At 41.2% G+C, this 12,500-nt stretch overlaps 1 protein-coding gene across 1 annotated transcript in view; it reads left to right on the forward strand.

The window, feature by feature from the left end:
- The window catches only part of LOC138026218 (adipocyte plasma membrane-associated protein-like), a 41,294-nt gene that overhangs the window by 4,452 nt on the left and 24,342 nt on the right, over nucleotides 1–12,500 (forward strand). The window contains exons 3-5 of the mRNA XM_068873452.1: nucleotides 3,655–3,773; nucleotides 11,124–11,216; nucleotides 12,195–12,500. The exon at nucleotides 12,195–12,500 is cut by the window's right edge and continues 121 nt beyond it. Coding sequence (XP_068729553.1) covers nucleotides 3,655–3,773; nucleotides 11,124–11,216; nucleotides 12,195–12,500 — 518 coding nt within the window. The remainder of the gene's footprint in view (nucleotides 1–3,654; nucleotides 3,774–11,123; nucleotides 11,217–12,194) is intronic.

Below are 12,500 nucleotides of genomic sequence, written 5' to 3' on the forward strand. Positions count from 1 at the left end.
GCAGAATTTAGTTTTCTGTGCAGCAAATGGACAATAGAATTACAATGCAGTGATTTCATTGGTTAAAGAGCAATGTACTACACCCCTTTGAGCAATACATTTGACCTCCCTCTGTGACAAAACAACTGAAGGAGACGATTCCCGATAGCAAGAGACTTGAAACAGCCTCTCGTCCTACAGAATTCAATGAAAATCTGAATTTATAACTTGCAGTGGAGCAACCAAATGATGGGTTCTATGTTGGGGCTTCAGTGTGACTCATTATATTTTGTTTGCTGAATTAAAGCCCAAGGTCCACAAGAGGGCAAATGACGCAATGCGATGCAGCTAAAATCTGAAAATTAATGCTGGATTCAGCCTTCTGGAATGTTGTGAATGACATATTTATTCTAATCTTGCCTGTTGACCGCATGACGAAATCGCCAGTACAAAACTTCCAGCAGCGGTATGTTATGAATGGCCGAATTTCTTAGTTTCTTTCTGTCTCAGGTGTTCTTTGTACGAACATCATCCGCCGATGTCTAATTTCTTGTTTAAATCAATTGATAGTTTCACGATCTTCATGTTAGCAACGTAGAGCTGGAGGTCATCGGCCACAGCATTCACAACACTGTTAATCTGGAACCTTTGCAGCTGGATACCGGTTTTCACTTACCCATATTAAGACTTAATTACAAGAATGGCTTTTCACATGTTTTCTGTGTTTCGACAATAAGTGTTTCACCTACCTTTGCCTCACCAGCTGCTTTCACTTGTCACGCTATGTGCTAAAAAGAAATTGACATAAGGCCCACGTTATTTCCATTCCAACAACCTGTTCCAAAACATACTATTCCTAATTAGCTGTGGCACCTGTTGAAGGGAAAGGACAAAACATAGACCCCCCTTTTGGACCGGGTCCAGACCTGGTCTATGGACCCTATTTATTATTTTTTTGCTAAAAAGTGTCCCAAAGCATGTTAATGTGCTTTTTAACCTCCGAAAGGACGATTTCGTGACAAAGGGGATGAGTTCACTTTGTGACAATGTTTAGATTGGGTATCAGTTACAAATTGTTTTATTTTCTCATTACTAACAATGATTACATTACCCAAAGAGTACAATAACAATGTCTGTTCATTTATCACTGGTATTTTATTGTTATAAAATATGTTAATGTTTATATATATTTTTCATGTTGGGGCTGGCTAATTTGGGAGTCCATTGTTGGATACATCGCATGAACTTTATTATAATGGCTTACAATAATTTGTGAAACGAAACAAAATGAACAGAAATACAGAAAGAATCATAAACATTCTTAAGCTAACCTTAATAGGCCTAAACAAACGTTTTTAGGCCTAATGTTAGCGTAAATGATTAGGGTTGTACCTGCCCGGAAATTTTTGATCCATTTCGCAAAATAGTAATCTGCGAAGCGGATCGAATTTTCCAGGCAGATACAACCCTAGTAAGTGTAAGCCCTTTCTAGAATACTATATTAAAAAGTTCTTTCCTGTTTTGAAAAAAAGCTAATCAGCTTCATGTCCATGAAATTAAGGTAAATATATATTTTAAAAGATTAATTTGTTATTTATAATATTACCAGTATAATAAATAGAGGATATTACATGGCTGCTTGGGGATACAAATTTTATCTTGTCGTGCTGAAAGTATCTCTCACGAACGAGTGAGAGATACTTTAAGCATGAGAAGATAAAATTCGTATCCCCAAGCGGCCATGTAATGTTTGATTCTGTTTATTGATGAAATGTCCAGATTTAAAACAACTTGCTTTACTCATTTTCGAAATGATGATGATGAAAAAGTGGTCAACAACCGCTAAAACACGCATAATGTGTAACATGAAACAAGATATGAAAGTTATGAAAAACAAATTGTGATAATGTAAAATTTTGCAATAAAAATGTTAATGTAGCAGAGAAGAATTATATTAAGGCACAAAAGTATCTTACAATGAAGAGGAAGCTTGCGTTTTATTGGCTAATTGTGTTCGTTACCATGACGACACCTATATTCTCACATGTGAAAGATAAAAATGATATGTTCACTGCGCGCAGTGAAGATATGATTTTTTTTGTAAAAGGAGGAATCCTGGTATTTCACAGTATCTATATCATAAATTGAATAAATGTATGATGTAGTAAGCTATTTTACAATGGTAATATCATTTCATTGTTTTCATAAGAGTGATTGATTATAAAACCATATCTCCTAAATTAAGTAGATTTTCACACTGGAAAATGATGTGGGTTGGTGTCTTTGATCCCATTCATGGGTTAAGAACAAAAACCAAATGGCACCTTCTATTCTAGCCTGTGCACAGCTACCCACTCTCTGAAAAAACATCTGAGAGGAGCGTCTGTGACTTACCGCTCACTTGATAATCATGTTCAATACCGCATGATTTTTCCTGGAATGCACACGGAAAATGATTTGATTGGTTTTTACCCCTTGATCATTACATCATTGAAACAATGAGTTTTGATTGGCTTTCATTTCTATTACTGTGAAAGATTTCACGATGAGTTCGTGTGTACTTTGTGCATGGTAAAAAATATGTAAAAAAATCTTTTTGATGGTCAAAGAGGTTTTTCTTGTAAAGTATGAGCGGAATTGTTATCTATGGAGTTTAAAGAGGAAATCGATTCTACATACATTTGTAGGAATTGTTTGTCAGCGCTGAAGAAACGAAAGTGCTCCTGACGAATCTTCAAGAGGTGAATATTGAACGATTCAAAAGATCCCTGACTTGAAAATGTCCCCGGCTATCCCCTTACCAGTCAATATAATCTTAATGCCTTGCTTGGACCAGCCTAGCCATTGCCAAGAACAATCTACAAAGCGTTTTGCCCTGGAAGATTTGAGATGTGTACATATAGAGGAAAATATAAACAGCTCATTGGCAACGATCAGGGCTGCTCTGAAGATCAGAGCCGTACCCGGTTGGAAGACTTGCAATGGCATCCTTTCCTTTAAAGAGTTCTTCTATGCTATAAAGCCAAGGAATCTTAAAATTTTCAGAGAGGTTCTTCAATGCACTTTCGGAATCTGCCTCATTTACCACCGTTTTGAAAATTTAGCTCCAAAGAAATATGAGCCACGCAAATTTTGGTCACCGTAGATCACTCATTAATTTTTGCAAAATTATTCTGAAACACCAATACTAACGGTAAATTCGGAGAGTGGGCGCCTGTACACAGCCTAATCTTCCATTCTTCCCTGGAGTGCATAACATTTTCTTTAAAGTTCAAGTAAATTTTTATTAGTGTGGAAGAAAAGTTAAGCAAATTAGCTGAAATAAAAAAAAAATAAGGGTCAGGTCCATGGACCCAGGCTGAAAGGGGGGTCCTTTCCCCCTCATGAATTTATTGGCAATAAAACATTAAGCAATGTTCACCAGTACATTATCCATGTTATTGTAAATGAGCAAGTGGCTGCAGAAACATTTACTTGTTTTGTTCCGTACTTGGGAAATTAAAAAAACTACCTCTTCCAAAATGTATCACTCTACTTCTGCACCACATGGTATTCCAAGTTAATGCTTTAGGAAGCGTCTTGTTGTGTAATATTGTGTAATACCTTCAGTAAGAGCATGGTAGTATTTAATTTCCCTTTTACTCTCTACTTGACTTTCATTTTCGTAAAATGTAGTTTCCAACAGATGCCAAAGTTTGAAGGGGCACTAGAAATCAACAACAACCTAACAAAAACAAAGAGGTTGTTTGAAGGACAGCTGGTGGGCCCAGAATCCTTTGCAGTTGACAGCACAGGTAACTAATAATAATTCTTTTTTTGCAAATAAAACCTATAGCCTGTGAGGTAAGAAATAATGAACAGCTTATTCCAAAGACCTTTCAAAATAGAGATCATGTTTTAGTTTAGTGTCAGGGAGATTAAAGTTTTAGTTTCCAACCTTAATATGTCATCCGTGGTTCCAAAAGAAGAGTGCAGTAGCATTCTTGTTATTTTTACTTTTTACATTATATACATTATTTATATATTATAAGGGTTTATGATTATGATTATGATCATTAATTAGAAGAGATTTTGTATATAACCACTATAAAACAATGCGGTAAAATAAAAAAAAAACACGGTTAAAACTTTAAAATATCCATGGTGGTATTGACACCTCTAGTTTAAGCAGTCAATTCTCTATTCTTAAGAAACGCCAAACTAAGTTTGATTGTCTTTTGTATGAAATGTTTTTCATTAAATAACTGAGTCAATTGCCAAATTTGGGGGACACAAAGACATTCTGGAGTGGTATTTGTTCTGTCAAGAAGAGCCATAAGGAGGATGCTAATTAGTAGTAGTAGAAAAGGTGGACAGGGTGGGTAGTGCGGAGAAGCAAGACGTAGTGGACATCAGCTGTGGAGGATGTGTAAAATACAATTCGGAAGATAGCAAATTGGAAGGCTCAGAGTGCGGATGGTTTAAAGGGTTTACGTTTGGACAGTGGCTAGGAGTCAGACGTGATGGGAATGAGGAGGATGGTGTTTGCAGAAGGATCTTGCCAAGGGAAGAGTGGCTAGCAATTACAGACCAATAACCATTGCATGTTTGCCATTGATAAGGAAGCTACTCACTAGGATCTTGGCAGAGAGGTTGTATGGACATTTGCAAGGTAATAGGTTGTTTCCCAGAAGAGCAAAAGGGATGTAGGAAGAGGTAGTGTGGTTTGAAGGATCAGGTGTTTGGTGATGGGGTGAATAGGCCTTCGATGCATTCATGCATTGTTGAAATGTTTTAAACAGTGAAGGTGGCTGACAACATGAAGGTAGTGTGGTAGTATGAGCAAGTACTGCTAAAACTGTTGATGTCAAATGGGGAAGTGTTGGTTGATGTGGTTATCAAACATGGAATATTCCAAGGGGGACTCCTTGTCTCTGTTGCAGGTTAAATTTGATTTCAGATCAAAGTGATTTGAACCAACAGGCTATAGGTTGATTTTTAATTTCTTTGTCTCTATTTATGATAATGAATACCAGACACAAAGAAATTACAAATCAACCTAGCTAGGTTAAAATCATTTTGACCTGAAATCATATTTAACCTGTATGGCTGGCGTAGTGGTGAGAGCACTCGCCTCCCACCAATGTATTGCATATGTGCCAACTCTCCCGGATTATCCGCGAGTCTCCCGGATACGGAACGAATCTCCCGGTCTCCCGTACGGGTCATTAAATCTCCCGGGTAAAAACGATTCTGAACCTTTTACAGACGTTTCTCCATTCTAGACTCAAATTGCATCCCCAAGTTTTAAAGAAAATCGATATTTTCAAATTTGTTTCATTGTTTCTTAATGCACTTCTTCATCTCTGAGTTTCAAACATACGTTAATAAAACTAAACAAAATGACTTCCTTTAGCCATCATAGCCATATAACCGATTGTTTGATTGGATCTCCGATTAACCAATAAAAATTCTTGTCATAAGTACCCTGTTTTCCCGCAAATTCACAATGGCGTCAGAATATTCTTGTATTCTGAAGGAGCTGCTGGGGGATGGGTGGGTGCGTTTAAGGTAAGGGGGGAAGAAAAGGGGAGGGGGAGTGGGTAGGTTGATCGAGGGGGAAGGGGAGGGGAGACCGGCGAGAACAAATCTCCAGATTTTAGATCTCCATAGGTTGGCATCTCTGGTATTGCCTTAGGTGGGTTAGAGAGTGAGCCATAGACAAGGGTTGTACCATCTCCAAGTACGATGTGCCTTTTAGTTGGCCACACTGCTACGTTGTTAGCTTCCATACAAATGGGGTGCCAGCCAGGACATCTATGTCTAAATTCTCCACAACGAGAATTTCAAAGGCAAAGTTGTGTCTACCCAGTGTGAATGAGGGGTGTGTCTTTCCAACTACTTTGAGGGGTGAGGAGCCATCTGTTTGGTGGGCGGCTTGGGAGGTAGACTCTATGTGGGCATGGAGCTCTCTGATGAGGGAGACATGGATCATATTCCCTGTGGCTCCACTGTCTATTGTTATGCCGGCTGGGGTGTAGCCATGAAACGTATCAATGTACAGATGAAACTGGGGCATTTGAATGTGAAACATGGCGGATCCGGTCGTGGAGGGTACATCTTCTACTTCTTCTGGTGAGGTGTGGGAATACCCAAAGGGTGTGTGTTGATTTCACACTCGTCTTCCAAAATGCCAACAATCTGTCTAGCCTTGGCCATGCAGCGACGATGTTGGTCAGGGAGATAGGTACAGGAACTGAGGAAGTCACCACCAGTGCACCAGTTACCTGGAATCTATAGTGCTGGCGAATAGTATGCCACACAGAGCCGATGGATGTTGAGTTCCTGACTATTGTATTTCGGGAAATAACTGGACAGTAGTTTGCTATTTGTCCCAGCATTGATTCCAAAAAATTCACCTTTTGTTGTGCTGTGAGGCACCTGGCCTCAGGAACTGAATCACCATCATCAAGGAATCATCTTAAGGGATTGGCCTTCGTTCCTTTTTCCCACGCGGCACCATCAGCAAGGAAGATAGCAATATTTTAGTCTAACGACAATGTGAAAGTTAAATTTTGCCGCCAGTTCTCAAACGAGTTTACAGTTTCCTTCATCGGTAGGGACCACTGCTTAGTGCTCGGTGAGTGCTCATTGTAGCCACTTGGTTGTTTACAGTACAATTGGTTTACCAACGAACTTCTCGTTGCTTGAGCTTGTTAGGTGGTATCTGACATGAACGTAGGGTTCGGGAAGTCGCTGCTACCACACTAGTTAGTAAGGTCAGGAAACTGAACACCTAAATCAGGTGTAAGGGCTTTGATGAACTGGAACGTGATCAAAACGGTTTCAGCTTATCAAAACGAAGCAATACAAGATGGCGGATATAAAGCCCTAAGCAAGATGGGCGCGCGCTCATGACATAATCACGTCAGCTCTGCTGACTGGCCCTGGACAATTATTCTGCCATGTTGGTGTTGAAGCAGGGGATGAAAGTTTAAAATGCAAAGGAATTTTGTTGCCAGACCATCAGGTGATGCGAGAGGTTGACGAGGATGAGTGTAAGTACTTGGGTATGTTCACTTGGAGGGTGCAAAGAAGGGGAAGTATTTGAGGCATGCATGGGCTAAAGGTGTAGTCAGGCACAGTGCAGTGATTTTGGATTGGAGTGATCAGGAACTAAGGGCAATGGATGTGAAAAGGAGAAGGAGGATGACGATGTGTGCGGAATTCCACAAGAATGGGAGTGTAGCTGGTTGTACATCAAGAGAAAGGATGGCGGGAGGGGATTGATCAGTGTGCATGATTCTGTGAAAGAGGAGGAACTTGGCCTTGTTTGTCAAGGTGAGTGACAAGTGGACGTTGAAGGTTGTTGGATGTTACAGGTGGAATAAACAAAGAATGAGTACAAGAAGCTTCTGGAGAAGGCAGAGGAGACATTTCAACAGAAGCAGTTGCATGGGAAGTGTATGAAGGATGTCAGTGAAGTGGCTGATGAGAGGTCGTGGTGGTGGATTAGAGCTGGGTATTTGGGGAAGAGCATGGAGAGGTATGTTACCAAAATATAAATATTTATAATTTGATAATAAATGTATAAAAGTTTTTTTAAAAAATGGAGAGATATGTTTTTGCTGCTCGGGAGCAGGCTTTGAAACAAGGTTTGAGGAGGAGGATGTAGATCCAAAGTGTACAGTGTGTGGCAAGAAGGTGGAGTCGGTTGGGCATGTGGCAATTAGTGGTTGTTCTGGTTTGGTGCAGAAGGAGTATCGGAGGAGGCATGATCAGGTGGGTTTAAGGGTGTACTGCGAGCTTTGTCGTATGGTGTGAAGTGTGCCGATGTGTGGCATAAAGAGGTTTAGGATGAGGTGAGGGTGTCAGAGGATGGGAACAGGGAGATCTGGTGGAATAGGAGCGTCAAGACAAACACAAAAGGTGGAACATAATATTGTCAAGACATTACTATCACGGTGGTGGATCAAGCAGCTCAGGAATGGACGGTTGTCAATTTATTGGTGCCTTGATATAAGAATTTGGTGACTGAAGAGGATGAGAAAATCACCAACCACTGTCCTTGTAACGTATCGTGTCGTTCCGTATTTAAAAAGGACGGAAACCGCTATCTAATCCAGTAAATTTATTTATGAACGATTTACACAACAACAACTCAGAGAGCAAAACAAGCTGACGCAATCACACCTGACAAGCACGTGATGTGAGCTTACGTAATACATCACCCTTTCTTAGGTACTACTACCGACTGAACAGTAATAACAAAGCTATAACCGAACGCAAAACTGCACTACTATACGTCAGGACCGATAAACTAAATACAATAAATCAGTCACTCGATTATCCCAGCAAAATATCCTGGGAGTGTCAACAAATGTCCATAACAATGAATGCAGCACAACGTTAATCACAAGGTTAGTTAACTATATTGTTTCAATTAATCTGTCTGGCGTCTCGCGCACTCTACTTGATCGCCGCAATTGAGTGGGACACATATCGGACAAGAAGGTTACTACCAAAACTGGTATTTCTGCTGGCAGATGAGAGTTATTTTCATTCTCCGACTGGACCTGATCCCTGGATTCCATTGGCTGCTGAGCAGGCACACCCTCAGGCGGCTGGTGAGGGAATGGAACCCCTGGACGTAAAGGGCCTGGACCCGCGTCATGCGCTCTCGTTTCAGCGTTCTCCTCAAAAACTGTGCTGTCCACACTACCACTTCTAAAGTGATTGAGATGACACTTCCAAACGCGTCCGTTGTTCAGCATGACCACGTAGGACTTCGGCCCACTGCATTCAGCAATGGAACCTGGCCACCACGTCTGTTCTTTCCGAAGATCCTTTACTGGGTAGAACTCCCTAAATTTTGTGTGCACATCGTGCCCTGCCTTCTGCTTTGCTTGTGAATCCTTAACCTTCTCTTCCACCTTTGGACGAAGGAGGGTAAACCTTGTGCGAAGTTCACGGCCTAGGAAAAGACTAGCAGGTGTTCTACCTGTGGTAGGGTGTCTTATTGAACGGTACATTCGAAGGAAATTGGCAATACGTTGCTGGACAGACAGCGTGCTGCCTTTACTGGCTTTCGTTCGGCCAAGCCATTACTGGTGGCATGATAGGGAGCAACGCGGACGTGTTTAACACCGTTCAGCTTTAAAAAGTGAGCGAACTCTTCACTGCGAAACTGGGGACCATTGTCACAATGTACCGGGAGGCCATATTTAGCAAACAGTTCCTGTAGGATAGCAATGGTTGCTGTCGCTGATGTGTTTTCTCGCATACGCATTTGATCATATTCGAATGTTAATTTGCGCGCTATAAGCAATAATAATATTATTATTATTATGAAATAGATCTCAGGCCAGCATGAATGTACATCGACGAGAATGAAATAATGCCCATTTTCCTCTTCCGCGTAATCGACATGGATGCGGTGCCAAGGATTACTCGTGGTTAATGGAGCTAGGACTGGCGGTTTCTTGACTTGTTGGCAGCTGTTACAATTGCGCACCGTTTGCTCCACCTCTTGGTCCATGTTAGGCCACCATACGTAACTACGTCCCAGTTCGTTCATTTGAACAATCCAGGGTGTCCTTTGACGTACCCTAACACCTGCGATAGGATGGGGTCAACACGTGTGGCGTGGGTGATTTTCTTGTGCGTAATGGGTAATGAATGGATTAGTCATTCTTTGACGTTATAGACGGCCCCCTCGTAGTCTAACGTGGATGGCAAGGGCAGGCGAGATAGCGCGTCCGCCACTGCGCTTTGGCTTGACGGGACGAAACTAATACTGTAATTGAAGGCTGCCAATGTTATCGCCCAAAGCTGCAAACGCATCGCTGCCAGTGAGGGAATAGCTGACTTTGGACCCAAAATTCGCTCTAGGGGTGATCCGTTTGTATCGTGAAGTGACGGCCGTACAGATACAAGTGGAATCGTTTCAGGCCAAACATAATTGCTAAAGCTTCTTTGTCTATCTGAGCGTAGCGTTTCTCATGCTCGTTTAGTGTACGAGAGGCATAGGCAATTGGACGCTGTTTGCCGTCGGGGAACACATGCATCATGACTGCACCCAAACCATACGGGGACGCGTCTACCGCTAACTCAATTGGAAGACTTGGGTTGTAATGTGCTAACACAGTTTCAGTTGTGAGCGTGCGTTTAACATCACAGAAAGCCTTGTCGCAGCTTGGCTCCCACTTCCACGGCTGGTTACCTAGAATCTCATACAGGGAGGGGGTGGGCGAGGGTTGATAACTTGGGTACAAAGTTGGTCAGCACCACTAACATTCTCAAGAAGGAGTGTAACTCAGACACGTTTTGTGGAATGGGTGCATCCTTGATGGCCCTGACCTTTTCGTCTGTTGGTTGAAGACCAAGAGCCAAGAACTCGCACTTCGGTAATTTGACACGTAACCCGTACTTCTGAAACTGCTTAAAAACTCCTTCCAAATTCTTCAGATGCTCGCTATCGTTGGTGCCCCCCACCAGCAGATCGTCCATTATCACGCAGGTTCCTTTAATTCCTGCTATGAAACGTTGCCAAATAGCAGGGCTGGAAGAAATTCCAAATGGCAAGCGAGTATATCGGAACAGACCCTTGTTAGTGTTAATTGTGCATAGTTCTTGAGATCCCTAGTCTAACACCAACTGCTGATACGCACTCCGAAGATCGATTTTCGTAAATTTCTTCCAAGAAGATACTCGGCCTCGGATTTCCTCCATCGTTGGTATCGGAAACTGCTTACATAATACATCACACCCCTGTTGCAAGGGAAATCAGGAAGATGCATTGGGTGTTGACGAAAATTGTGCTGTCGGTGGTTGTTTTTTTGGGTGTGTTTGTCTGTTGGTTTGAGGGTTTTGTGAAAGAACTTGGGATTCCCGGTGTGTTGGGAGTAACGCAGGCCTCTGCAGTCATTGGGACCACCCTAATCATCCAGAGGACTCTTAGTCTCTATACCCCAAGTCTGAGGCCAAGGCTAGGCAGTGTTTATGCCTGCAGAATAGGCCATTTTCAAAGTATCAATATTCAGCTTGATAGGCCTATTGAATACAATCTCCTTGCAGGTTGTTCTTTTCACAGAAAGTCGTGAATTATTATCATAATTATTATAATTCTCCATGAATAATAATTATAATTCTTTTTCAATTTCTAGGTATACTTTATTCTGGCTTAGCAGATGGTAGAATTGTCAAACTTGAAGACAACAAAGTCATAGATGTCGTTCAAACTGGCAAACCACCTTGTGGTGAGTGTGAGCACTAATAAAATCTAACACCTATCCTACTTGACTAGAAAATAAATGAAAGGCTTTCTATATAGAAATGCAATGAGATGATTTTTTCCCATAGGGCAAACAAGGGTAATCTTTCTATCTCACCCATGAATCACTGCATGTCCTGGGAAATACTCACTGTGTACACTTTGTGTTTGCCCTTTGAAAAAACATCTTTTTGTGTTTTACTTTAAAGTGAGATCAAAGGCAGTATAGAATTCAAAAGAAAATTGTACTTAATTAACTTTTCCAAAATTAAGTGGGATGCCTTGTGTTTAATCCACAAAAAAATGAGAATGTTATTCACTAGTTCTCTGTGGTCCACGTATATTGAAAAAAGCTGCCCTCTTTCTTGACTACAGGCCTTGGGCTGTATTCAAGGTCTCTGGCACAAATTTTCCAATAAATACACACCTCCAGGAGGTAAATAACAGAAATGGTTTAATTGTTCAAATATTAGCTGCCAAAGTGCTGGTTTTGACTGACTATCAAGTCATGTGACTATCACACCATTGCCTTCTTTAAGACAGTGGAGTTGATAACTAAAGGTGATTCAGTCAATGCGATGGAGTCCAACATTCAAGCCTTCATAGTCAATTGACAGTTGGTCATAACCTAGCTGGGCCAATAACTATATAAAGTCATAGTTCAGTGCAAAAATTAAGTGCTAAATAACATTTCTTAACAAGTCCAGCCCTTAACTACAGCCTGCTCACACATAAATTATTTCCAGGTCTTGCTTTTCTTAGAGCCTGAAAATTTAGACAGTTGTAAGTATGTGTGTGACACAGGCTACCTTCTGTCTTAATGATTAATACTTTTTTAACCCATTTACTCCTAGGACTGGGACTTCAGATTCTACTCTGTCTAATACCAAATGATTTTACTCGTTAATGGAGGTGGTCAATGGGATAATCAAACGTAAAAAAAGTTTGTTTCCTTGCATTACAGGCACTCCAGAACTTGAACCAACCTGTGGTCGTCCTTTAGGGATGCGTTTTGACAGATATGGAATCAATCTCATAGTCGCAGATGCTTATTTTGGTTTGCTTGAAGTGAACACAAGAGCCAGAACTGTTAATACACTTGTGCCTCCATCACCAGGTGTAAATGGGAAGCCATTTCGATTTGTTAATGACTTAGACATAGGCCGTGATGGGACCGTTTACTTCACGGATTCAAGTACCAAATGGCAGCGACAACAAGTGGCTTATGCAGTGTTTGAACAAGAAGCAAGTGGAAGATTAATGGCATATC

Source organism: Montipora capricornis, chromosome 12 (assembly GCF_036669925.1).
Source record: "Montipora capricornis isolate CH-2021 chromosome 12, ASM3666992v2, whole genome shotgun sequence".
Taxonomy (NCBI): domain Eukaryota; kingdom Metazoa; phylum Cnidaria; class Anthozoa; order Scleractinia; family Acroporidae; genus Montipora; species Montipora capricornis.